The sequence below is a fragment of the Saccostrea cucullata genome, unplaced genomic scaffold (genome assembly GCF_032062105.1).
Source record: "Saccostrea cucullata isolate Sc308-1 unplaced genomic scaffold, CSIRO_AGI_Scuc_v1 ctg414, whole genome shotgun sequence".
Lineage (NCBI taxonomy): Eukaryota > Metazoa > Mollusca > Bivalvia > Ostreida > Ostreidae > Saccostrea > Saccostrea cuccullata.
Genome location: NW_026928683.1, coordinates 238368 through 261209, shown reverse-complemented (window position 1 = coordinate 261209; position 22842 = coordinate 238368). Strand labels below are relative to the sequence as shown.

Genomic DNA, 22842 nt, shown 5'->3' with positions numbered 1-22842 from the left:
TTTTATGGAGTCTCTGGCTTGACACTGTGTGACAAACCCTGACTACTATTTAGGTATAGTGCATGCAAAGCACAACCTGATTATATAATTATTACTTACCATAAACATAGGTAATCAGAGATTACAGAGCTCACCTCAACGAATGTTGTCTTTAAGTAGGGCAAAGTCACACAATTACCCAACAAAAAGTGTACCTCCAAAATGCAAAATTTATGCAATTTTGATCTGATACTTTGGAATAGACCTATATAAAAACTTCAAACTAGTTCTTCATCACGAAAATGTGATCAAAATCCAGCATCTGAAGCAAGTTTAAGAGTTTTCATCCCTTGATGCATCATTTGGGCAAGTTTGGTTTATTAAAGCCTTGTAGTTTCTTGGTGATAGACCTGCACCCATAACTTTTACCTGGCCCATTATCTGGAAAATGTATGTCAAATTCAGCAACCGGAGCAAGTCCATTAGTATGCATCCTAAGATGTATCATCCATGCGAGTTTGCACAACATAGGGCTAATAGCTACTTAGAAATGAAACCTGCATAAAAATTGAACCTCTTCACTCATCCAGAAAAAAATGTAGGTCAGATTCAGCATCTGAAGCCAGCCTGGTAGAATGCAACTTAGATGTATAATCCATGCAAGTTTGGTCATTAAAGAGCTCATAGTTACTTGAAAATGAATCCTGCATCAAAAACTTTAACCTGTTCACTCATACAGAAAATGTAGGACAGATTCAGCATCAGAAGCAAGTCTGGTAGTATGCATCCTAAGATGTACCATCCATGCAAGTTTGGTCATTATAGGGTTCATTGTATCTTGGAAATGAACCCTGCACCCAAAACATTAACCTGTTCACTCAACCAGAAAATGTAGCTCAGATTCAGCATCCGAAGCATGCCTGGTAATGTGCATCCTTAGATGTATCATCCATGCAAGTTTGGTCAACATAGGTCTTATAGTTTCTTGGAAATGAGACCTGCACCAAAACATTAACCTGTTCACTTAACCTGAAAATGTAGGTCAAATTCAGCATCTGAAGCAAGTCTGGTAGTGTACATCCTTAGATGTATCATCCATGCAAGTTTGGTCAACATAGGGCTTATAGTTCCTTGGAAATGAGACCTACAGCAAAAACTGCATCAAAAATGTTAACCTGCTCCAAAAACATTAACCTCGTCATTCCTTTGCTGAAATTGCAGCATCTGAAACCTTGACTGGTACAATGAAACACATTAGAGCATATTCCATGCATGTCTAATCAATATAGGACCTAGAAGTACTTAAAAAGAAAACTGCTCCAAAAAACTTAACCTTAACATGGGACGCCGACGCTGAGGGTATTACATAAGCTCCCCCAACTTCGTTGAGGTGAGCTAAAAATTTAATGTTTAGTGTTGACATGTACTCCTTACCATTTCATGTTTAGTGTTGTTTCCATGTTTAGTGTTGACATTATGTACTCCTTACCATTTCATGTTTAGTGTTGTTTCCATGTTTAGTGTTGACATTATGTACTCCTTACCATTTCATGTTTAGTGTTGTTTCCATGTTTAGTGTTGACATTATGTACTCCTTACCATTTCATGTTTAGTGTTGTTTCCATGTTTAGTGTTGACATTATGTACTCCTTACCATTTCATGTTTAGTGTTGTTTCCATGTTTAGTGTTGACATTATGTACTCCTTACCATTTCATGTTTAGTGTTGTTTCCATGTTTAGTGTTGACATTATGTACTCCTTACCATTTCATGTTTAGTGTTGTTTCCATGTTTAGTGTTGACATTATGTACTCCTTACCATTTCATGTTTAGTGTTGTTTCCTATCTGTCCCTCTGCGTTACGTCCCCAGCTGTATACATCTCCGTCTAACGTCATCAGTAAACTATGGGAGCTTCCCACCGCTACCTGTCAGGAAGTGATTAGACATTACTGGTGTACCAGAAAATTTTACATACAATGTCAGGTAGTGATTAGACATTACAGGTGATTAAAGCTGAACACGACTCGTAAATAGGCATACACCATTTTTGATATCATTATCTACGATACATCAACACCAGGGTATACTCTTCAGATTCGTCACACCTGACTGCTTTATGGTCAAGGGTATCGGCGTGGAATGGCGAGTTTACAGTTTATTGCAGTTATGTGTATCTCGTGGATCTGTTTGTATACTGCACTGACCTGTACAACTATAATTGTAAGTATCTTGATTACTGTCCGGCATTAGACGTTTACGTTATTATTGTCACTATTGTGTTCAGCTTTAATCTAAAAATTTCATATACAATGTCAGGTAGTGATTGGACATTACAGATGTAACCAGAAAATTTTATAACAGGTGTAACCAGAAAATTTTATGCATAAAACTGAGTTCTTATTTATCAATTTTCACTTAAGATTTTACAAGCCGTACTACAAAATTTCACTGCTAATAAGACATACATATTAGCCGGTTATAAATTACTGTGTCTTAATTGTTTTACCTGTATCAAATTTCTCTTTAAATTCGACAGTTGGTTGTACAAATTCTGACCTTGGTGATTCTTCCGTGGACATAACTTGTATCCACCACTTCTGGTAGGAGAAATTGATCCACCGGGTCCCCCATGAATTTTCCCGCTTGGCGGGCCTTCCTGGCCGCGTGGGCCACAAACCTCAGATTATAGGGGTGGCATCCCCATGTGTACACTTTGTTACTAAGTGACACGGCTACCTGTAATTAACGGCATCTCAATCATAAACCATAAGTCATCAACGATATACAGTAAATCAGCCGTTTTCTTATACATGTGAAATACATGTATCTACAAAATCAAAATTTAGTTATTAAATCCATGTATGTAGAATGAAATTTTGTTGATTAATTACACAGTCTAAGAAGGTGTTTCACATTAGTGTTTAAAAAATATAAAATTCTTCACTTGCATATATTAATAAAATTTTATATGCAAGTAAATTCTTAGAATTAACTTTAGAAAAAAAAAACAAAAAACCAATTTTTTAAAAATAATTAAAATACCGAGTGTGTAGACTTGTGGGCACTTACACATACAGTCTTATCATTGCTTTTTTAAACATGCACATGGTCATCAATAACTCAGACAATACATTTCTTACAAAGATTGACAATAATTCAATATTCCAGATTTTTATCTTGGTAGGAATACTTACATTATGGAAGTATCTTGTCCCCACAATGGCTATTTTTTCATGCAGTGTATTGACCTTCACTGGAACTGGGGATTTTCTGTTATGTCCAAGACCAAGCTGGCCAAAGAAGCCACAGCCAAAGGCATAAACAGTCCCCTGAAAATAAAATACACATGTATATCATTGCACTAAAGCAATATCCCCTTATACTAGTAACAGATTTTACAATATTGCAGCTGAAAATCAAATATAAGAGAGATTTAAAATCAAATATAAGAGAGATTTATGTTGTATCTATTACATCATTAAACATGAGTACACATTTTTTCCCAAGTGTTTCATATATCACATACTAGAGACTAAAATTCATTTAAAAAAAAACATAGAAGACTTGATGTGCTATTGCTGTACACTTCAAACTCTATATCTATATTCAATTTGTCACTTTACAAATTTTAAATGATTCAGAATTCTCCATACCCCCTCAGTGAGTGCCAGGGAGTGGCAATGTCCTGCCTGTATATGGGACACATGTAATGGGGTCAAGGCCGTGACCTTGGTGGGAGTCAATTCATCTTCAATACTGCCATGACCTAATTGACCATGTACACCCCAGCCCCAGCTGTATACACTGTAATACAAAGTAAATATCATAACAAAACCACAGAATTCTGCAAGATAAATAAATAACTTTCTCTCTTTATTTATCAAAAAGAACTGCTTTTTTTGTTATTGAAAAAAGTGTGTCTCATATTATGATAATTACCTTCAAACTCTGCAGAGACAGATGGATTGTAATATTATCATTACTTACTCCCCCTTCACTGTGAGGTTTAGCTGTTTTATCTTGATTATTTACCCCCCCCTTCACTGTGAGGTTTAGCTGTTATATCTTGATTACTTACTCCCCCTTCACTGTGAGGTTTAGCTGTTATATCTTGATTACTTACCCCCTCCCTCCTTCACTGTGAGGTTTAGCTGTTATATCTTGATTACTTACTTCCCCTTCTCTGTGAGGTTTAGCTGTTATGTACTCACCGTCAATGAAAACGCAACACTCTAATTTTAGGGTGAAAAGTATACACGGGTTATAACTATGTACCAAACGAGTTAGGACATCTTTTACTTTGCCAAATCAGTTATTTAATGGTTGAATGAATTCCTTTCCTCTACTGGCAGTTGCTTTTCAGCCCTCTTAACAGAAATCAAATTTTTGCATTTTCAATAAAATTTTTATTAATATTTTGGGTTTTCAAGGGTTTGTAGCTGTTTATCATAAGTATTGTACTAAAATCCCGGGGAAAAAATCCTTCTTTCTTTACCGGATGCGATGCCTATATTTCCTCAAAATGACTGATTTTCATTGCTAATGCTGGAAATTCTCAAAATAAAGAAAAAAAGGAGCTGCAGATGCATATGTACACTATTTAACGACTCATCAGGCTCATGTGTTTCAATAGCATAAATAACAGTTTCTTGACCGGAAGTCCAAGAGTTACTACACTACGCCAAGTTAGAGAAAATTCGACCGCAGTATCTGAACAACAGGCAATTAAAAATGCCCAAGAATCTTTAAAGACATTGATAAACCTAATGCATGGTAGAAATCGGAATGCATATATGTAATGTTGTACATGGCGGACTAGCATGTTTTGATTAAATGGTCGGAAGGGGGGTGTTTTATTTAAATGTTATCTAATAAGAGGGCTAAAAAATCAACTTTCGGTAATGGAATGAAAACCATTCAACCATTAAATAACTGATTTGGCAAAGTAAAAGATGTCCTAACTTGTTTGGTACATAGTTATATCCTGTATATAATATTTCACCCTAAAAGTAGAGTGTTGCGTTTAAATTGACAGTGAATATATCTTGATTACTTAATCCCCTTCCACTGTGAGGTTTAGCAGTTATATCTTTATTACTTACTCCCTCTCCACTGTGAGGTTTAGCAGTTATATCTTTATTACTTACTCCCTCTCCACTGTGAGGATTAGCTGTTATATCTTTATTACTTACTCCCCCTCCACTGTGAGGTTTAGCAGTTATATCTTTATTACTTACTCCCTCTCCACTGTGAGGTTTAGCAGTTATATCTTTATTACTTACTCCCTCTCCACTGTGAGGATTAGCTGTTATATCTTTATTACTTACTCCCCCTCCACTGTGAGGGCTAGATTGTGATACTGTCCACACACTACATCCACACAGCTGACCCCTGATAGGGCTTCAATCAACATCGGGCGGCTATAGATGTGGGTTGTTCCTGTTCCTACCTGCCCGTACTTGGAGGAGCCCCACCCATAAACCTGTAATTAAAGGTGTGTAATTTTATACAGATACATATATCTGTAGCCCTTGTTGGGTGAGGGTGATATAAACCTAACCCTTGTTGGGTGACAGCAATATAAACCTACCTCTTGTTGGGTGAGGGCGATATAAACCTACCTCTTGTTGGGTTAGGGTGATATAAACCTACCCCTTGTTGAGTGAGGGCAATATAATCCTACCCCTTGTTGGGTGAGGGCAATATAAACCTACCTCTTGTTGGGTTAGGGTGATATAAACCTACCCCTTTTTGAGTGAGGGCGATATAAACCTACCCTTTGTTGGGTGTAGGCGATATAAATCTACCTCTTGTTGGGTGAGGGCCATATAAACCTACCCCTTGTTGGGTGAGGGCAATATAAACCTACCCCTTGTTGGGTGAGAGCAATATAAACCTACCCCTTGTTGGGTGAGGGCGATATAAACCTACCCCTTGTTGGATGAGGGCAATATAAACCTACCCCTTGTTGAGTGAGGGCGATATAAACCTACCCCTTGTTGGGTGAGGGCGATTGTATGCTCCCCTCCACAGGAGACAGATAATACTTTGATGTGAAGCATATGAAGGGTCTCCACTCTGCAGGGAGGTGACACTGTGTTCTCTAGAGCCAAGTCTCCGTGACCTAACCTACAAAGAAATGAATCTATATTAATCAATTATTCAGGCAATTTCTTTTATTTAATTCAAGCAGTTTAAAAAGGAAATAGCACTTGTGTAAGATTGGACAAAACCGAAGTATGAATTTTAAAGATTTAAAAAACATCATAAATTTCTAGTTAACTGAAATCAGGTTCCACAGCAAAAAGAACAAGAGGCCCATGGGCCACATTGCTCACCTGAGAAGCTTTGACCATTCTGTTCTTTACCAGATTTCCCCCTTGTTATACATAATGCATCCCCACCCTACCCCACTGATCATAATTTAGACATTTTGAAATCTACACTACCCCATGATCCTTCCATGGGCACATATGTTTCAGCTTTTTTGGCCCAGTGGTTCCTGAGAAGAAGATTTTCAAAGATTTTTCCTATATATTTCTATGTAAAACTTTGATTCATTCCCCTATAATGGCCCCGCCATTCCCCCGGGGGTCATGATTCCTACAATTTAGAATTTACACAACCCCAGAATGCTTCCACATAAGCTTCACTTTTTCTGGCCCAGTGGTTCTTGAGAAGAAGATTTTCAAAGATTTTTCCTATATCTTTCTATATAAAACTTTGATTCCCCATTGTGGCCCCGCCCTTCCCCCGGGGGTCATTATTTGAACAATTTAGAATCTACATTATACCAGTATGCTTCCACATAAGTTTCAGCTTTTCTGGTCCAGTGGTTCTTGAGAAGAAGATTTTCAAAGATTTTTCCTATGTATTTCTATATAAAACTTTGATACCCCACTGTGGCCCCGCCCTTCCCCCGGGGGTCATGATTTGAACAATTTAGAATCTACACTACACCAGGATGCTTCCACATAAGTTTCAGCTTTTCTGGCCCAGTGGTTCTTGAGAAGAAGATTTTCAAAGATTTTTCCTATATATTTCTATATAAAACTTTGATACCCCATTGTGGCCCCGCCCTTCCCCTGGGGGTCATGATTTGAACAATTTAGAATCTACACTATACCGGGATGCTTCCACATAAGTTTCAGCTTTTCTGGCCCAGTGGTTCTTGAGAAGAAGATTTTCAAAGATTTTTCCTATATATTTCTATGTAAAACTTGGATTCCCCATTGTGGCCCCGCCCTTCTCCCGGGGGTCATGATGTGAACAATTTAGAATCTACACTATACCAGGATGCTTCCACATAAGTTTCAGCTTTTCTGGCCCAGTGGTTCTTGAGAAGAAGATTTTCAAAGATTTTTCCTATATATTTCTATGTAAAACTTGGATTCCCCATTGTGGCCGCCCTTCCCCCGGGGGTCATGATTTGAACAATTTAGAATCTACACTACCCCAGGATGCTTCCACATAAGTTTCAGCTTTACTGGCCCAGTGGTTCTTGAGAAGAAGATTTTTTGATGACCCAACCCTATTTTTCTCTTTTCTTGATTATCTCCCCTTGCGAGGGGATATGTCCCTTCATTTTAACAATTTAAATTCCCCTTCACCCCAGGATGCTTTGTACCAAGTTTGGTCAAAATTGGCCCAGTGGTTCTTGAGAAGAAGTCGAAAATGTGAAAAGTTTACAGACGGACGGACAGCTAGACGGACGGACGATGGACAAAATGTGATCAGAAAAGCTCACTTGAGCCTTCGGCTCAGGTGAGCTAAAAACTTTAAAAAGCTCATTTTTAAGTCAAACTTTTACATAAGGAATATAAAGTGGAAAAGCGAGATTGAAATCAAAAGTGAGCTAGTCCTGGTTTTATGGCCCAACAGCCAGGCCCCAAGACTATAAACTGAGAACAGACTTAATAAAAATTTGTAATTGTGAAAAACACTTCAATTCAAACATATGATGGCAATTTTTATTTATTACAAAAATTATTTCAAAAGTTATATCAATTTGAAATTTTGACTTAAGTCTATTCTCAGTTTATGGTCATGGGGCTAGGTCTGTATTTTACAGTATACACTTGCCTATGAGTCGTTTTTTTTTTGTTAAATTTGGTCTATAACTCTATGTCCGACTTATAGGCGGGTCATATTTCTGGATGATGAAATGTAGTATTTTACAAACAACCCTGTCTACTTTTATTGAACGAAGTCTTTATATATCATACAATTTATTTATTCTTAAATTATGCATAAAGTATTCAAGTATTTATACATTTTAATAATTTATTTTTTAACTTGAGTGTGTGTTTCTCATTTTTTTTAAAATGATTTAATATTAAACATTAATGCCATTTTTTAAAAGTATTGAATGAAAATACCGTATAAGTGGAAATTTTAGTGAGACGCAAATTAAGCCATTTTTACTTAAGAACTGGTATTTCATTTTAGCGAGAAGTAATTTTAGCGATTTTAAAATGCTACCTAAAGAAACTATTACAAATATTACACAAATAATTTTTAGCGATATTCAATTTTAGTGAGGTCAGCACCCTCGCTAATAATGCCAAAATTTAATCCTCACTAAAAATTCTACTTATACGGTAGGTTAAAATATCAGATAATTGGTTTGAATTTGTCAGCCAATTCCGGCAAAAGTTTGAACCAACTTATAGGGGGTCAATGGCAAATCCCTCCAAAGTAACTGCAAAAAATACAACCAACTTACAAGCGGACCAAATATATGCAAGTACATATGGTAGTTGGATTTAACAATCCCACAGTGCTTACCTCCCCTGTGAAGTTTTGCCCCAGGTATAAAGGTCCCCGTTTCTGACCAGGGCTACATGCTGAGGGCCTGCCCCTATAGGACGGGGCTGATAGGATAAACGCTTCCTTCTGGGCACTGGCTGACTTGTATGAGCTTGCTGTAAATTCAGATAACATATCCATCATTCAACTGCAACTGCAATATACTTTTGTAACACCATTCTAAAAGTATTGCATAAGCAATATTAGTAATTTAATGGCCAGACTATTGGTTCCCCTTAAAAAATTGAAAGGGTCATAATTGATGCAGATGCATCCATAGATCATTCATGTAGATTCAGTCTTCTTAAAAACATTCCCGATACCTATATAAATAATTAACACTGCTACCTACACTTTGACACCGTTGTTTGGCTTCTGTTGTACTGATGGACATCAACTCCTGTACAGAGGGAACATAGCCATTGTCCTCCCTCCTCCTGTTCAGATGGATTATAATCCAAATAAAGACCTCTACCAGTCTACTCATATCAGTCATTCCTCCCTCCTACAAAAACATATCAACGTCTTATAAAACATATCAACATCTTATAAAACATATCAACATCTTATAAAACATATCAACGTCTTATAAAACATATCAACATCTTATAAAAGATATCAACATCTTATAAAACATATCAACATCTTATAAAACTTATAAAACATATCAACATCTTATAAAACATATCAACATCTTATAAAATATATCAACATCCTACAAATCATATTAACACCTTGTAAAATAAATTAACATCTAAAAAACATAACAGTTTCAAGATCCATCAAAACAAAACATCCTACAAACCACATCAATATCTTCATTCTACCACACACCTTTGAAGTGAAATACTCCCTTCAGATCAAATAAACAACCTATTTTTAAATGTTCCTTGAAATGTTTTTTTTTAAATTTAAATATTATGATAAAAATTATAAAATTAATTTTATAAAAAAAGAAGTATTTAATGATGAAACAAAAAAGAAAAGTGAGAGAGTTTTGAATACTCTAATATGAGATTCCTTTAACAAAGCAGTGTGTGTAAACCTTACCATTCCTCCTGGTTCTCCGTCACTGGACACAGAGCTAATACTGGCCGTCCTGGAATATAAATGGTAGAAAATGTCTCAACACCGCAACTACTGAAATCCTTATAGAGTTGAAAATCACCTCATTGGTCAACAATTAAATAATAACTGACACTCTTTTAAAATTTTTTTATTAAAACTAAACTTACTATACCAGTATTCACATTTTAGGGATTTGGAATTAAATTCCTTACAAAAGAATAAAGCATGAAATAATATAAGAATTCCATTCAGGTGTCTTTTTTACCTGTGCCTGGAGCCCAGGTGTCTACACAGATGGTTCCTGAGGGGATTCCGTGAGGGGTCAAACACCTGAGCCAGGGTCTCCAGGTGAGGGACGTCTAGTTCTGGTAGGACGGCCTGAAGGAGGGGGTAATTAGGGAGGGCCAGGTCTGGCTTATTACACAGTAGGTCCACCAGTGACGCGGGGGGCATAAACTCCAGGAAAACACCTGTTACAGAAAAAATACTGTGGAAACAATTTGATTTTGTGAGGATCACAATGTTCATGGACAAACTTTTAAGCTAAATTTAAGCACACAGTGCCAGCGGTTTTATTCTGAGTGTTTTAAATAATACAATAGAAATATAAAATCTGTGGAAGCTTATGTACTATGTCAAGGTCATTTGCTCATAAATTAAAATTGGTGGGATACTTTATTATAGCTGTTGGACAGGGCTGGGACAATACAACTTTTTCTATATCAATACGTTTTACGATATTTGAGCCACGATACGATATGTATCATGATATGTTTAATTGGTTATAAAATCTTTTTTGCATTAAAATAAACAAAACATTTCTTTGCAAATAAAAATAATTTATTCAACATAGTTGTTTATATGTTGTAAAACAAAAATATTTTACTCAAGTGGTGTTAATTATTATTTATTTCATAATATCTATATTTATATTTAGCTTATTTATTTTATATATTAAACCCCAAATGTTAAATAAACAAAGAAAAACAGCAGTCAGAATTTTTTTGCGATATTTCTTCATATGTATCGATACGCATATAATCTTCACAAAGTATCGATATTACCGGTATCGATATCTTGATACATCATTCCAGCCCCACTGTTGGATGTGTCTATGGACATTATATAAGGAGTGGAACACTTTTTGATGTTCTCTCTGGAAGCATGGATGAACAGATTGGTGAAACAACCTACTTTTGAAAAACCAAATAATTTGATGGGGGAACCTTTTAGAATAATGAGATGATGAACATTTGTGGCCTATCTTTAGAGACTTGGATAAAATAATTAGACATAGTGCAACTTTCTAAGACATAGTGCAACTTTCTAAGACATCATAGTGCAACTTTCTGAATGAGGTGACTAATGTTTCTAATCTATCTTTCAGAGCCTATATGAAGTGATTGTATAACTTTATGGGCTACCTTTAAAACCCTTCATTAATTAAAATAGCTGGTAAACCTTTTTTTATTTTTTCTTGGATTGAAATGCCGGACTCTTTAGAAGTTTGTTTAAACTTGACCTGATATATTTCTGTAAACAGTCTATAACAATCCTACTAAGTAACTATAGCCTACCTTTAGATGCCTGGATGAGATGATTGGAAAAACCTTTGGACACCAGCCCTGAAATCATGTCTGAGGGTATCACAAATTGCTTGTTCTCAGCCAGAAGATTCAAAGCTTCCATCACTAGACCCCTGGACTGAAACACATAAAGTTATTCTATTACTACAATATTCAGAAGACTCAAAACTTTTATCACTAAACCCTGGTCTGAAACATAAAAGCTTTTATGGTCTGTATTCAGGTCTGTTACTGAAGTTTAATAAGAGTATTTTAAATTAACATTGGGCCAACAATTATGTTGTTGTAAATCATGTCTATAAACAAATTTGTTTCAATATATTTCTACATGATCTACAGTATAGACAAAGCCATGAAAAGACTGTTATTCAGTAATGGCAACTGAAATATTTCTATAGTGCATACATTTTGCAGCGAATGCATTTTGAAAACTGTAAACTTATTCAAGGTTTATCAATCACCTTATTATCTTAAAAGGTGTATCAATAACCTTAAAAAGGGGTATCAATTACCTTAAAAGGTTTATCAATTATCTTAAAAGGTGTATCAATTACCTATGAAGGTGTGTCAAGTTCAAGTTCAAGTTCTTTATTGACCTTGAGCATTATAGCTCATCAGTACAAACAAATACAAACATGACTGCACAGGTTTACAGGAGAATATGATTATTATGTACATATGAAACAATTGTATATATATGACATAAATGATTAATTTAACATGTCTTTTCTAGTTTTTAGGCTAAAGTAGATAAATTTTCCTAAATTGCATAGTTCTTTAACATTTTCAACATTAAAAAGTTGCAATAATTTAAACATTGAAGGTTTTTTCCAATAATAAGACTTTAAGTATTTTTTACGGTGAATTTCATAAGCGGGACATATTAAAATAAAATGAAATTCATCCTCAACATAATTTGAACACAAAAAACAATATCTACAGTGTCTTTCTGTATTACTATATCGACCTGTTTCAATTGCCAATTGGTGTGATGACAGTCTCAATTTAGAAATACATTTTTGATATTTTATTGGGATGGGTTTCCGTAAGTAAAATTGTAGATTATGATTTGCAATTAAATATCTGTAAAAAGAACACTTACTAGAGCTATCAATTTTAGAAAAAATATTCTGTCTTGCCTGGTCAAAAATTCTTTGCTTTACGATAGGAAGGTCCACACATTCAACTTTTTGTTTTTCCCATAATTCAAACATACCCAAATTGCATAAAATGCTTTTAACATTTGACAACCAGTTTTTTGCATTATGCATTTCTACACACTCATGTAAAACACTGTAACAATGTTGGATGATACAATTTTTTTGATCAAGAATTTTCTTCCAAAACTTAATTATATTATACATTCTGTGGTAAAGCAGAGGATATCGTCCTAATTCAGAATATACAGTTACATTACATGTTGTCCTTTTAACACCTAAAATATGTTTGCAAAAATCAAGATGTAGTTTTTCAATATTAGGTGATTTAAGTGAACCCCAAATTTCTGACGCATAATTTAAGATACTGCCCACAAAGCAATCAAACAATGACAATAATGTCTCATGATTAAAATACATGTTTCTAATATTCTTTTTAAGAACAAATAAAGCTTTTCTACCTTGTTCAGCTAGATGTTTCTCAGCTCGAGAAAACTTATTATTATAATTAAAAATAATGCCCAAGTATGTAAAATGATCAACAATTTCAAGTTTTTCACCATTAATATACCACTTTTCAAGTTCTTTTACTATTCCCCCTTTTCTAAAAACAACAATCTTTGATTTGTCCACATTAATTTGTAATTTCCATGTTTCACAATAGCTTGATAGTTGATCTAACAGTGATTGCAGACCAGAAACTGTTTCAGAAAAGAGCACCATATCGTCTGCATACATAAGGAGAAAAAGGTTCAGTGATGAAATTTCATATGGTACACATCCATTATTTAAAAAGTGCATTTCAAAGTCATTTACATACATGTTGAATAAAATGGGTGAAAGTACTACGCCTTGCATTAAACCGAGATTGCTACTAAATATGTCACTCAATAAACCTTCAGAAGTTACACATGCTTTAACATTTTTATACAATCCTTTTAAGACACGTAAAAGCTTGCCTTGAATACCAATTTTGGACAGTTTCAACCAAAGTTTGGATCGATCAACAGAATCGAAAGCTTTTTTAAAATCAATAAAAGCACAATAAAGTCTTTTATTCTTTGATAAAGAGGTAGTGATTAAAGAATACAGAGCAAAAATGGCATCACTGGTTCCACATTTTGGTTTAAAACCAAACTGAGCATCAGTAACAATATTATTACATTCTGACCACGAAACAAGTCTATTGTTTAAAACAGATGTAAAAAGTTTACATAGATTACTGACCAAACTTATTCCTCTATAATTATTAGGATCAGAATTATCTCCCTTTTTAAAAACAGGCACAATAACAGAAGTTGACCAACATTCTGGGAAAAAACCTGTATGCAAAATACAATTAAAAAGTTTATGCAAAATTGGCAAAAAATATTCTTCAAATTCAATAAAATATTCGTTGAGTATACAATCTTCACCATGAGATTTGCCTCTTTTTAAATTTTTGATAGCAGTTTCAATTTCATTGATATCTATATCTTTATCCAATTCTTCAAAAATACAATCGTCAATCTCACTGGAAATTGTATTACCGTCATTCAAGTTACTTGAAATTGATTTAAAATGTTCAAAAAACTTATATAATGGAACATTAGATTTTAAGTTGGATTTTCGTTTAAATTTTGCGAAAAATTGCTTGGGGTTATTCTTCTTTAAAATCTCTTGCCTTTGACCTTCATATAATAAGTATTCTCTTTTACATTTGGCCTCAGAAATTTTATATGCACGCTTTTTCTGGGTTAATTCGCTGTGGTTCACATTACTTTTACAAAAATTAAATTTACGCAACGCTACAATATAATCTTTATACAATAATTTTAATTTCTTATCAAACCAAGGTTTATCGCTTGTGGATAGATAAAGGTTGTGGACTTGCTTTTGTTTGTTTATTTTTGATCTACAGTCACTGGGTTTATTATTATTGGATGTAAAGAATGGATTTACTTCACAGTCACTGGGTTTTTGAGAAATTGCAATGTTCTTAAATTTGCAAAAAATATGCGTATTTTACTACCTTCCGCAAGGAATAAAAATATGAGCACAGCCCACGATCCAAAAAATAAAACATGTTTTTTGATCTTCAGATATAGTCCTTTCATTATGTATTGGCATATTTTGGATCAGAGGTTGTGCTCTATATGAATTATTGAAAAAACGCTTCAACTTTAGGTCATTTTCAAAGGAATTTACTGGATTTGAGAAAAATGACGCATTTTATGACGTCATAATGCATTGACTAATGTGAAATTACACAATGTTGGTCACCAATCCTAGTGATAAATACTATACATGAGTCCATATCAGATTGTACACATATATTATCAATGTTGAAACAGTCTTCAAATTTGTGTTGATTTAACAGAATGGACTCCTTGCACGATTCGAGCGCTTCCGCATTCCAGTGTGAACGTTTCCGTTGGGTGTATTGATGTGAATCGGCTGGACTTCGGTTTTGGTGATCTTTCATCTTAATGCGCAATTCTATGTGCAGCGGTGCATGATCAGAAAAAGCATTAAAATTACACACAATGAATTTAACAAAGAGATCAAACATATGTACAGGAGATAGCAGATAATCGATTGTACTGAGTCCACGTGTCCCATTGAAGGTGAAATCATTTGCGTGACCGCCTTTGTGTCTTCCATTGACAATACGGAGTCCCGTGGTCTTACATAACGACAATAGTCTTGTTCCGTATTCATTCTGACCGGTGTCAGGGTTCACTCTAACAGGTAACTGACTATCAGCTGTGTAGGTAAATAAATTATCCAAAACGTCCTCATGAAGTATATCATCTTCTATAAAGTCTGGCAGTGATCGTGTCCTACTATTTAGATCTCCAAAGATAAAAACATCACCCAGATCTTGGAAACTACACAAAAAATTTTCTAATTCATTAAATATATCACAATTGTTGCATTTCAAAAAAGTAGAATTAATAGGAGGTAAGTATGTAAATGCGCAATAAATATCATTGTTGTGATCACACAGGGATTTATCAATTTTGAACCAAATTATAGCATCATATAAGGAATCAACTATTGAGACATATGGCACAAATGTATCTCTTATCAAAATAACTGTCCCCCCTCCTTGAATAGTTCTTGAATCTCGTGGAAAGACATATGTGTGAAAATCTTCCACATCCAAAGAAAAATCTTTATGTAACCAACATTCGGATAAACATATAATATCATATGTACATAAAAAATGTTTTAGGGAATTCCATTTATTTTCAAAACCACCATTAATGTTCCATCCGATTATCTTTAGGGGATGATCATTCTCCGGACACCCCTAACTTCGCTGTGGTCCCCTGTGTTCTGCTATGTCCATCGCTTGATCCTGTCGGTAGAGCTTCCCCTCAATGTAAAGCTTGTCCTTCACCAAAGATGCCTTCTTTTTGTCATCCTTTGCTTTTTTTAACACGGGTAGTAGTTTTTTTCTTCTTTCTTGAATTTCTTTGGGGAACTGCTCCGAAATTGATAATTCTGATTCTTTCAATTTGAATGCATTTTTACGGACTAGTTCTTTCTGTGGAAATCTTGTAAATTTTACAACAACAGGCCGTATCTTACCAGTAACCTTTCTTCCGATTCTGTGCGCCCTCTCGATGTCGACTTTTCCCTCGATTTCCAATACGGAACTACAAATGTCTTGAATAATGCTAACACAATCTTCGGTTTCATCGCCAGAGGGTTCCTTGATATTATAGAACAATAGGTTATCTCTCATGGAGCGACATTGTAAGTCCAGTATTTCTTCTTTCATGAGAGAGTTCGCATACATTGAGTCATCAAGTGCTATTTTTAGATTGTTTATCTCACTAAGGGCTTTCCTGGTATTTTTGTCACTGTCATCAACTGTTTTAGTTATGAACTCTTGACTTTTTTCGACTTCGGAAACTCTAGAAGTAAGTGACTTAACCTGGTTTTGCATAGTAATTAAAGAACTTTCAATTGAGTCTAGCTTTTCTAAACGACGTGAGATTCCGTCTAGTCTACTGAAGATTTCCATTGCCCATTGTGGCGGTACACCTGAACTCGTAACAGGAATGTTCGATTGAATGTTCGATTGAAAATTAGGCTGTACATGCATTTGAGTAGGGTTCATACTTACAAAGCCTTGCGGTGGTTGCATAGACGGTGAAGGAATGGATGAGTATTGCATTGGAACGGTGTTCGAACACATGTTAGACATACTCGGCGTGATTTGCGATTGGCTAGGTGGTCCCGGCATATTGGTCGCCATGTTGTCTTCCTGTCCCCCCTTTTTTGATTTCGTTCGTTTCTTCTTTTTTGGTGGTTTCGCCGGTGATACAAAACTCATTCTATTTGCAGCAGGGTAACATTAGATAAACGGCACACAACATTTTCCATGCTGAGAATTCGCATATAAGTTAAAATTCATAAATGTTTGGACCTCTATCATTTCCCACCTGTACCTGTACCTGACGCATGCGCATGTCAATTACCTTTAAGGGTTTATCAATTATCTTAAAAGGTGTATCAATTACCTTAAAAGGTGTATCAATTACCCATGAAGGTTTAATTTATTACCTTGGACATCTCTAGTAAGACATCCATCAGATTGTTCTCTGCCAATAAACTGAGGGTCATTTGTTCATCATAGAAAAAGTTGCTGTTTAAAAACTCCCTGAAAGTGAAAAATTAATGAAATAACTATAACAGATGAAAACTATCTGCATATATTTTCTCAAGGATACTCAATATATTTTCACTAAATTGCTCAGCGTACTTACTTTACTTTTTTCTATGTAGCTTCGAAAATATTTACTAAAATATTTAGTAAATTACTGTGGAATCATTAGATTTCGTGGTGGCTCGATATTTGTACATCCTCCAGGAATTAATATACCTATCTAGATTATCAAAGTCATATTTCTTTTATTTCCTTTTGTACATTAAAAAGAATAAAGAAATTACATCCCAACAAACCCTGGAAATTTGGAAAACCATGGAAATTTTCCTTCATGAATTTTGATGATTCCACAGTAATTAACATATGTTATTTTTGCCATGGACATCTTTAAAATAATGTTTGCTTACCCTCTCCCAACTCAGGGTAAAATTAATGGGTTGGTTAGATGGAAAATTCTTTTTTCCAAAAAATTTAAACATATTTGTTGATGGAATAAAAGGAATAAAAAGAAAACAAGAGGCCCATGGGCCATTTCGCTCACCTGAGCAATGTGGCTAGGCATGATTTGAACAATTTAGAATCTACACTACCCCAGGATGCTTCCACATAAGTTTCAGCTTTTCTGGCCCAGTGGTTCTTGAGAAGAAGATTTTCAAAGATTTTACCTATAAATTTCTATGTAAAACATTGATTCCCCATTGTGGCCCGGCCCTTCCCTCGGGGGTCATGATTTGAACAATTTAGAATCTACACTACCCCAGGATGCTTCCACATAAGTTTCAGCTTTTCTGGCCCAGTGGTTCTTGAGAAGAAGATTTTTTAATGACCCCACCCTATTTTTGTCTTTTCTTGATTATCTCCCCTTGTGAGGGAACTTGGCCCTTTATTTTAACAATTTGAATTCCCCTTCACCCAAGGATGCTTTGTACCAAGTTTGGTCAAAAGTGGCCCAGTGGTTCTTGAGAAGAAGTCGAAAATGTGAAAAGTTTACAGACGGACAGACAGACGGACGACGGACAAAATGTGATCAGAAAAGCTCACTTGAGCCTTCGGCTCAGGTGAGCTAAAAAAGCATAAATCAGTTTATTATTGAAAAGTTTAAACCCAATAGTGGTCCCAACCTATCCTTAAAATGGAAAGGGTATGATTTGAACAAACTTGAATCTCCACTAACTAAGGATGCTTGCATATTTCTTTGACTACCTGTGGCTTTATTGACCTTTATATTTGAACTTACACTGTGGCCACACCCTATCCCCTGGGGTCATGACTTGAACAAAATTGAATCTACACTACCTGATAATGCTTCCATATGAATATGACTAATCATGGCTTTGCTATTCTTGTGAAGAAGTTTTTAAAGAATTTCCTATATATTTTTATGTAAAACTTTGATCGACCATTGTGGCCCCGCTCTACCCCCAGGGGTCATGATTTGAACAAACTTGAATCTACACTAACTAAGAATGCTTCCATATAAATATGATCATTCATGCCTTTGCTATTCTTGTGAAGAAGATTTTTAGAGAATTTTCCTATCTATTTCTATGTAAAACTTTGATCGGCCATTGTGGCCCCACCCTACCCCCAGGGATCATGACTTGAACAAAATTGAATCTACACTACCTGATAATGCTTCCATATGAATATGACTAATCATGGCTTTGCTATTCTTGTGAAGAAGTTTTTAAAGAATTCCCTATATATTTTTATGTAAAACTTTGATCGACCATTGTGGCCCCACTCTACCCCCAGGGGTCATGATTTGAACAAACTTGAATCTACACTAACTAAGAATGCTTCCATATAAATATGATCATTCAAGCCTTTGCTATTCTTGTGAAGAAGATTTTTAGAGAATTTTCCTATCTATTTCTATGTAAAACTTTGATCGGCCATTGTGGCCCCGCCCTACCCCCAGGGGTCATGATGTGAACAAACTTGAATCTACACTACCTGAGGATGCTTCCCCATAAGTTTCATCTTTTCTGGCACAGTGGTTCTTGAGAAGAAGATTTTTTAAAAATGCCATTAATTTTTCACTAATTCGTATTTATCTCCCCTTGGAAGATGGCGTGGCCCTTCACTTGAACAAACTTGAATCTTCTTTACCCAAGGATACTTTGTAGCAAGTTTGGTTGAAATTGGTCCAGCGGTTCTTGAGAAGAAGATGAAAATGTGAAAAGTTTACAACAACGACAACGACTACGACGACAACAACGACGACAGACAACGGACAAATTTTGATCAGAAAAGCTCACTTGAGCGTTCGGCTCAGGTGAGCTAAAAATTATCGTTTCCTGGAATTTTAAAAAGAAAGTTTTGAGTTGAGCCATTTTTCGTAAGGTGATCAGGAGAGAGCAACCAAACCATTTTTTTTAAGATGGCCTAAATCTACGTGTATGTCAATTACACAAATGTCCTTTTGGTGTGTTCTTCACCACTTCCTTGCTTTAGGAGGTAGACATAGCAGTACATGGCCATGTTAGACAGCTGTTTCTTTTCTACTGTCGTCACATCAGAGGAGTGATCCCCCAGCGCCTGTCGTAGGTGTGACATCACTTCCTGTACACGACGATGCTTGGCAAAGCATGATACCCGCTTCATGTAAGAAGACTAAAAGAAAGAATTGTGAATTTTTTTTTTTATTATAAAAGAGATATTGAAATTTTTAAATATGTTCTTGAAGAAATAATGTTAATATAAACAGAGACTAGAATTGAAATTTAATTACAGTGTGTTCTAACGCATTACAGTTAAACTTAAAGCTAAGGGGTGTTAAGAAAGTTCGTTCCATGATGAAGTATTTTCAAAAATTTCAAAGTAGTGCTTAACTAAAGAGATGAATTTTCAAGTCAGACAAAATCACAAGAGTGTAACTTAGATTTATAACTTCCTGCTACAAATGAATTGCAGCTATAAATCTAAGTTACACTCTTGTGAAACTGAAAATATATGTCACATTTTTAAAGCACTCTAATGATAGAAATGCTCGTCATTTTGAGTGAAAATAAAGGATAAATTACTTTTGTTTTTTCATTTCTTATCTTGCATCACACAAGCTGATGAGCATAGATACACTGTAAGAACGATAGATCACTTTTCAAAAAATAGGCTTGTCATGTTGAATTCTTTTTCTACTGACTTGATAATTTTTGAATAGTATTCGAAAGGATGTTTTAACCCGTGTGCTTAAAATATGTCACAAATATACGTCAGGCCTATTTTTTTCTGAACAGACATCATCTGTTTTAATATCCCCCCCTTTATTGATTCAAAAAAAGTGACAGTTAAAACTGAATCAGTAGCAAGAATGAAGTCTGTAAATATGAAATATTACAAATTTTAAATATCTTCTCATCGTATTTCTTTTCGAAAATAAAAGGAAAATGTGGAATGAACTTTCTTAACACCCTTTACTTCAGTTATCTCAAACTACATGTGGGTCGAGGAAAAACTTTGAGAAACATGTATTTTGGGACTCTCCATTTTTTTGGATTTATAATACATAAAGAAAAAGTGGTTTGAACTTCATCAACTCACAAGAATGTTAAGGTGAATTCAGATAAAAAGTTAATTCTTCCTTATGGTAAGAGAACTAAAATATTTACTTTTGCTCAATATGAATTGTTGGTCATTTTTTTATGCTTATTCAAATATTGTGCTGTATTTACTTTAATTGTCAATATTTCAAGATATATCTAGTTATTTGTAAAAATCAGAGGTGTGTCATGCTATCAAGAATATGCTAGTAAAAAATAAATCATTTGAATAAGATCGGAATTTTTAAAATAAAGCCTTTAAAAATTGTCCATTGTAAACAAAAATAGTTCATTTTTACAGAGTTATCTCCCTTACCTTGGCAATTTTGAACAGTTTAATGGCTCTTTCATAACTCTGGTTTTGTACACAGTTTTCGGCTGACAACTCGTACAGAGTATTAATATCCAGACCCAAAGCTATCCCTAAATTATCCGTAATGCTGGCATCCGATTTACCAAGGGCCAGGTCAAGAAAAAGACGTTCTGCAGAAATCCTGTTTCAAGATAAGAAAATTAAATTTTGATTTTCTTTTGTGGATAAGCCTCCATTTTACATCAGGTATTTTATTATGTATATGAGAACTGTGAAGTAGTAAAAAGATGTTTATTCATATAATATATACAAATATTTGTATAAATAGTGTTCTTAATGTCATTTCCTCTTTTTATCTCTCTTATTTTTTAGCATCTTGTTGCCTTAATTGACTAATTTACACAAAATACTTCTCCTTTCCTACTACAGAAGTGACAAGATATAGTTATCTGAAGCCTTGAATCACAAACCTTGGTCTTAATTCATACACAGCGGAGTCTGTGATGACCAGACAACCGTTCAGTACCGTGTGGCCGTTAATATGAATCTCGAATGACCGATACGCGCCCCCGTACGTCCCCAGAATTCTGTCGTCCGTCGGGTCCCACATTCCTGTCTCCTTGTTCTTCATCATCTGCTGTCGGAGGTTCTCCTCCTGCTTGTCGTGCCAGTAGAACGGGAAGGATTTCTTTACCACCGTTAACAGTTTCTCATCCACAGGTAAATCAAAGTGCTGTAGGATAGCCTCCTTGTTGAACTCCTGCAGGACATACAGAATAAAGAATAAGAGGCTTTTGTGAGATCTTCCTACTTGTAATTTAGTGAATCTGACAATAAAATTTACAAGCTGTCTTCACAGTTACACAATATTCAATAGACATTTTTCATTTTTATTTCTACTTTATACATCTTTTTTTTTTTAGCAAAGAAAGAAATGATGAATTATACTTTATATCCGTATATTCGTTATATTTATAAGAAATACGTTAAATTTGTAAAACCTTTGGATCCAAAATAACTTCGCTATAACCGTTTTTTTCAAATTCGGGTATATCCGTGTAGATAGTCTTATCACTGAGAATTGCTGTAGACATTTTTGTACACAAATTTTTATTTCTAAAAACCTTATACAAAACAATAAGTGAGTTTGTACAAATAATATGTAACTAGCAAAATAATTAAATTGTTTTAAAAGACCCAAACTAATATAACTATTATATTAAAAAATTTTACCACAATAATAATAATTGTGTAAAACCTTAGGTATGCTCCTGATAGTTGAAGTTTTGTTTTTGATTGGCTATCACTGAGCCTTTAGCATTCTGTGGACTCAAGGTCACTGACCTCTGGAACTGATAGAATCTAAGAGGCATAAAGATGTGTTTGTTGTGTAAAATAAAGTAAAAATTATCACTGAGAATGATGTGTGATATCTAAATTCTTAAGCACAATTTCTCAGTGGTAATTTGTACACAAATAATGGAGAGTGCTCTATGTTGCTGTCAAAAACCTGAATGAACAAAACAATAAGTGAGTTAAACATGTACAAATAATATGTAACTACGTGTATTTCAAAATAATTAAATTGTTTTAAAAGACCCAAACTAATGATTCATTTATTTTAATTATCCGCTTTACTTTATGAATGAAATTTTTTTTAAAAGCTGTTTTAATAGCCAACGCTACATGTTTGATCAATCAAAACACGTGGGCCATGGGTTTTGCTG

At 34.8% G+C, this 22842-nt stretch overlaps 2 protein-coding genes across 2 annotated transcripts in view; both read right to left on the bottom strand.

Moving 5' to 3' along the window:
• LOC134278436 (uncharacterized) overlaps positions 1-22842 on the bottom strand; it is a 34309-nt gene that overhangs the window by 5330 nt on the left and 6137 nt on the right. Inside the window, exons 7-21 of the mRNA XM_062760755.1 lie at positions 21586-21835; positions 21119-21296; positions 19674-19876; positions 17158-17254; positions 11435-11561; positions 10123-10327; positions 9840-9888; positions 9142-9294; positions 8769-8905; positions 5975-6110; positions 5309-5463; positions 3635-3785; positions 3176-3310; positions 2538-2717; positions 1799-1906 (exon numbers count right to left, since the gene is read on the bottom strand). Of these exons, the coding sequence (XP_062616739.1) occupies positions 1799-1906; positions 2538-2717; positions 3176-3310; positions 3635-3785; positions 5309-5463; positions 5975-6110; positions 8769-8905; positions 9142-9294; positions 9840-9888; positions 10123-10327; positions 11435-11561; positions 17158-17254; positions 19674-19876; positions 21119-21296; positions 21586-21835 (2264 nt within the window). The remainder of the gene's footprint in view (positions 1-1798; positions 1907-2537; positions 2718-3175; positions 3311-3634; positions 3786-5308; positions 5464-5974; positions 6111-8768; positions 8906-9141; positions 9295-9839; positions 9889-10122; positions 10328-11434; positions 11562-17157; positions 17255-19673; positions 19877-21118; positions 21297-21585; positions 21836-22842) is intronic.
• On the bottom strand, positions 14898-17055 carry LOC134278435 (uncharacterized). The gene has a single exon (XM_062760754.1). It carries the CDS (start codon positions 16925-16927, stop codon positions 15896-15898), a length of 1032 nt encoding a protein of 343 aa, XP_062616738.1. The 5' UTR covers positions 16928-17055; the 3' UTR covers positions 14898-15895.

Coding starts and splice junctions, on each gene's coding strand:
- LOC134278435 (XM_062760754.1), bottom strand. CDS start 16,927: ATGAGTTTTGTATCACCGGCGAAACCACCAAAAAAGAAGAAACGAACG.